Source organism: Salvelinus sp. IW2-2015, unplaced genomic scaffold (assembly GCF_002910315.2).
Source record: "Salvelinus sp. IW2-2015 unplaced genomic scaffold, ASM291031v2 Un_scaffold1829, whole genome shotgun sequence".
NCBI classification, from domain to species: Eukaryota; Metazoa; Chordata; class Actinopteri; order Salmoniformes; family Salmonidae; genus Salvelinus; species Salvelinus sp. IW2-2015.
In genome coordinates this window covers 1-3,981 of record NW_019943200.1, presented here as the reverse complement: position 1 = coordinate 3,981, position 3,981 = coordinate 1, and the positions used below count along the sequence as shown (strand labels likewise).

Sequence of the window (3,981 nt, the reverse complement as noted above, 5' to 3'; positions counted from 1 at the left end):
ACTCAAACTCCAGCGGGGAGCCGGAGTAGGACTCAACTCCCAGGCGGGAGCAGGGATAGGACTCAACTCCCCAGGGAGCAGGAGTAGGACTCAACTCCCAGTAGGGAGGCAGGAGTGAGACTCAACTTCCCATAGGGGCAGGAGTAGACTCAACTCCCAGTAGGAGCAGAGAGTAGACTCAACCCCAGTAGGGAGCAGGAGTAGACTCAACTCCCCAGCAGGGAGCAGGAGTAGACTCAACGCCCCCAGCAGGGAGCAGGAGTAGAACTCAACGCCCCAAAGAGGGGAGCAGGAGTAGGACTCAACGCCCAGACTAGGGGAGCAGGAAGTAGACTCAACGCCCAGTAGGGAGCAGGAGTAGACTCAACGGCGCAGTAGGGAAGCAGGAAGTAGACTCAACGCCCAGTTAGGAGCAGGAGTAGACTCAACGCCAGTAGGGAGCAGAGGTAAGACTCAACGCCCAGTAGGGAGCAGGGGAGGTAAGGGGACTCAACTCCCAGTAAGGAGCAGGGAGTAGACTCAACTCCCAGTAAGGGAGCAGGAGTAGACCTCAACTCCCAGTAGGAGCAGGAGTAGACTCAACTCCCAGTAGGGAGCAGGCGTAGACTCAACTCCCCAGTAGGAGCAGGCTAAGACTCAATCTGCCCAGTAGGGAGCAGGACTAAGACTCAAGCCCCAGTAGGAGCAAGGACTAGACTATCAACGCCCCAGTAGGGGGCAGGGAAACCTAGGACTTCAACGCCCCAGTAGGGAGCAGGATAGACTCAACGCCCCAGTAGGGAGCAGGAGTAGAATCAACGCCCCAGTAGGGAGGCAGGAGTAAAAACTCAACGGCCCAGTAGGGAGCAGGAGTAGACTCAACTCCCAGTAGGGAGCAGGCGTAGACTCAATGCCCAGTAGGGAGCAGGAGTAGGGTGCAATTTCATGATATAGACAGAAAATAATAGCAAACTATATTTTCAAAAGGATGTGAGTCTTGTGTTCATATTTCACAACGTCTGCAGGCTTTTCTAAATGTGTCTCAGATATTATCAGACTAATAGATGAGCTGCCACCGCCACTTATTTGCCTAGCCGACTTCCTTCACCATGGAATTCATAGGCTACAGAACATACACGCAAAATGTTCTCATAACAATGTCAGACGGTAATCATCATGAACACTCACCTCAATTTGGCTAACATTTTCCCAGCCTAATTGTAACCAAATAACCAGACGGAGTGTATGTAAAAACAAAAATCTGACATTGAATGGATTTATTGAGATGAGTCCCCACGCCTGTCTCAAACCAGCGCGATAACCCTGTCCCAATCATAAAGAGCTGAAATTATAGTTCACCACACACAGCTATTGATTTAAAGTATTTAAAACGGTTGGATGACTGGGAGCTTCGGTAAGGAACAATATGATACATGCTTTCAATGTCATTAGCCTACTTTATTCCAATATTTTCATCAGTGATATTCATTCCAACAGTAATTATTGATTGATCCATCCAGTTGTGGTTAAGAAAACATGCACGCATAGAGGCGCTGCCTAGTAACCATCACTATAAAACATAAATGATCATGAACGCGCATTGCTTACACCGGATTTAGCTACGACTAGTTTTATTTTAGGTTGGTGCAACAGGTGTAAATTCTGATACCAAAGTCGGACGTAGCTACGCCCAATTTAGCGTTTAATTTTAAACTCAACTGGTGGGTATGTCTGAATGACATCCTCCAAAAATAGGCCTACATATTTGTATCTGAACGTTCTATTTTTATGTCTAACATTTAAATCCTCCTTAATATGAACAAGCAATGTATTGAATATTAAAGATGGTAGCAGAATCGGGTGGTTTGACTTTCGTCCTCGAGGACCCACCCACTCTGCGCACCACTGTACGTTACGTGGGCCTGTTACCGGCAGGGGAAACAAGTTAGCTTTAGCAAGCTAACTACAGTACCTGACTCCGAGCAGACGTCCCCGGCCCGAAATTTCAGCCGTTTTCGGTTCCCTTTCTTGGGCATGGCGGTAACAAGGGTCTGTGGCCGCTTATCGAGGCTGTGTATCCTGCCATGTCTCTATGACAAGCAGAGGTAAAGAGAAAAATAAAAAAGTGGGAGAGAAATTGAAAAATGTTCCTCCAGGATCTTCAGCCATCATGGGACTGACGTAAGTGAGTTTACGTACGTTAAATCACGCGAGACTTTCTTCGTATCGTTATTCAATGGCTAGCTCATCATTTTCGAATCTGATTGGACAAGACGTCTTCTGAGTGGTCATTGGCCAGTCAGATTAGTCTGTTCACTCTCACTGGATGGAGGTGGAGTTAAATTCCCAAAGGATTACGTCATCATCTAAAATCTTATTACAGAGTAGCAGAAGAGAGACACGGTAGGCTACTATGAAACCATTGTAGCACACTGACTTCCTAAATATAACGATTTGGTCATCTATCTATCAATCAATCAAATATATTCATAAAGCTCCTTTTACATCAGCAGATGTCACAAAGTGCTTATACAGAAACCCAGCCTAAAACCCAAAACAAATCAAATTTTATTTGTCACATACACAAGCGAAATGCTTGTGCTTCTAGCTCCGACAATGCAGTAATAACCAACGAGTAATCTAACCTAACAATTCCACAACTACTACCTTATACACAAGTGTAAATGGATAAAGAATATGTACATAAAGATATATGAATGAGTGATGGTACAGAACGGCATAGGCAAGATGCAGTAGATGGTATCGAGTACAGTATATACATATGAGATGAGTAATGTAGGGTATGTAAACATAAAAGTGCATAGTTTGAAGTGGCTAGTGATACATGTATTACATAAAGATGGCAAGATGCAGTAGATGATATAGAGTACAGTATATACATATACATTATATTAAGTGGCACTGTTTAAAGTGGCTAGTGATACATTTTTGATCAATTTCTATCAATTTCCATTACTAAAGTGAGCTGGAGTTGAGTCAGTATGTTGGCAGCGGCCGCTAAATGAGTAATGCAAAATATGTAAACATTATTAAAGTGGCTAGTGATCCATTTCTAAAAGTGGCCATTGATTTCTAGTCTATGTCTATAGGCAGCCACCTCTAATGTGTTAGTGATGGCTGTTTAACAGTCTGATGGCCTTGAGATAGAAGCTGTTTTTCAGTCTCTCGGTCCCTGCTTTGATGCACCTGTACTGACCTCGCCTTCTGGATGATAGCGGGGTGAACAGGCAGTGGCTCGGGTGGTTGTTGTCCTTGATGATCTTTATGGCCTTCCTGTAACATCGGGTGCTGTAGGTGTCCTGGAGGGCAGGTAGTTTGCCCCCGGTGATGCGTTGTGCAGACCGCACTACCCTCTGGAGAGCCTTAMGGTTGTGGGCGGAGCAGTTGCCGTACCAGGCGGGGATACAGCCCGACAGGATGGTCTCAATTGTGCATCTGTAGAAGTTTGTGAGTGCTGTTGGTGACAAGCCTCCTTCACAATGCTGTCTGTGTGGGTGGACCAATTCAGTTTGTCCGTGATGTGTACGCCGAGGAACTTAAAACGTACTACCCTCTCCACTACTGTCCCGTCGATGTGGATAGGGGGGTGCTCCCTCTGCTGTTTCCTGAAGTCCACAATCATCTCTTTTGTTTTGTTGACGTTGAGTGTGAGGTTATTTTCCTGACACCACACTCCGAGGGCCCTCACCTCCTCCCTGTAGGCCGTCTTGTCGTTGTTGGTAATCAAGTCTACCACTGTAGTGTCGTCCGCAAACTTGATGATTGAGTTGGAGGCGTGCATGGCCACGCAGTCGTGGGTGACCAGGGAGTACAGGAGAGGGCTGAGAACGCACCCTTGTGGGGCCCCAGTGTTGAGGATCAGCGGGGTGGAGATGTTGTTACCTACCCTCACCACCTGGGGGCGGCCCGTCAGGAAGTCCAGTACCCAGTTGCACAGGGCGGGGTCGAGACCCAGGGTCTCGAGCTTGATGACGAGTTTGG

At 46.7% G+C, this 3,981-nt stretch overlaps 1 protein-coding gene across 1 annotated transcript in view; it reads right to left on the bottom strand.

The window, feature by feature from the left end:
* The window catches only part of LOC112072129 (transmembrane protein 183A), an 8,449-nt gene extending 6,281 nt beyond the window's left edge, over nucleotides 1-2,168 (bottom strand). Inside the window, exon 1 of the mRNA XM_024139551.2 lies at nucleotides 1,952-2,168. Within this exon, the coding sequence (XP_023995319.1) occupies nucleotides 1,952-2,015 (64 nt within the window). The 5' untranslated portion in view covers nucleotides 2,016-2,168. The remainder of the gene's footprint in view (nucleotides 1-1,951) is intronic.
* Nucleotides 2,169-3,981: the final 1,813 nt, after the last annotated feature.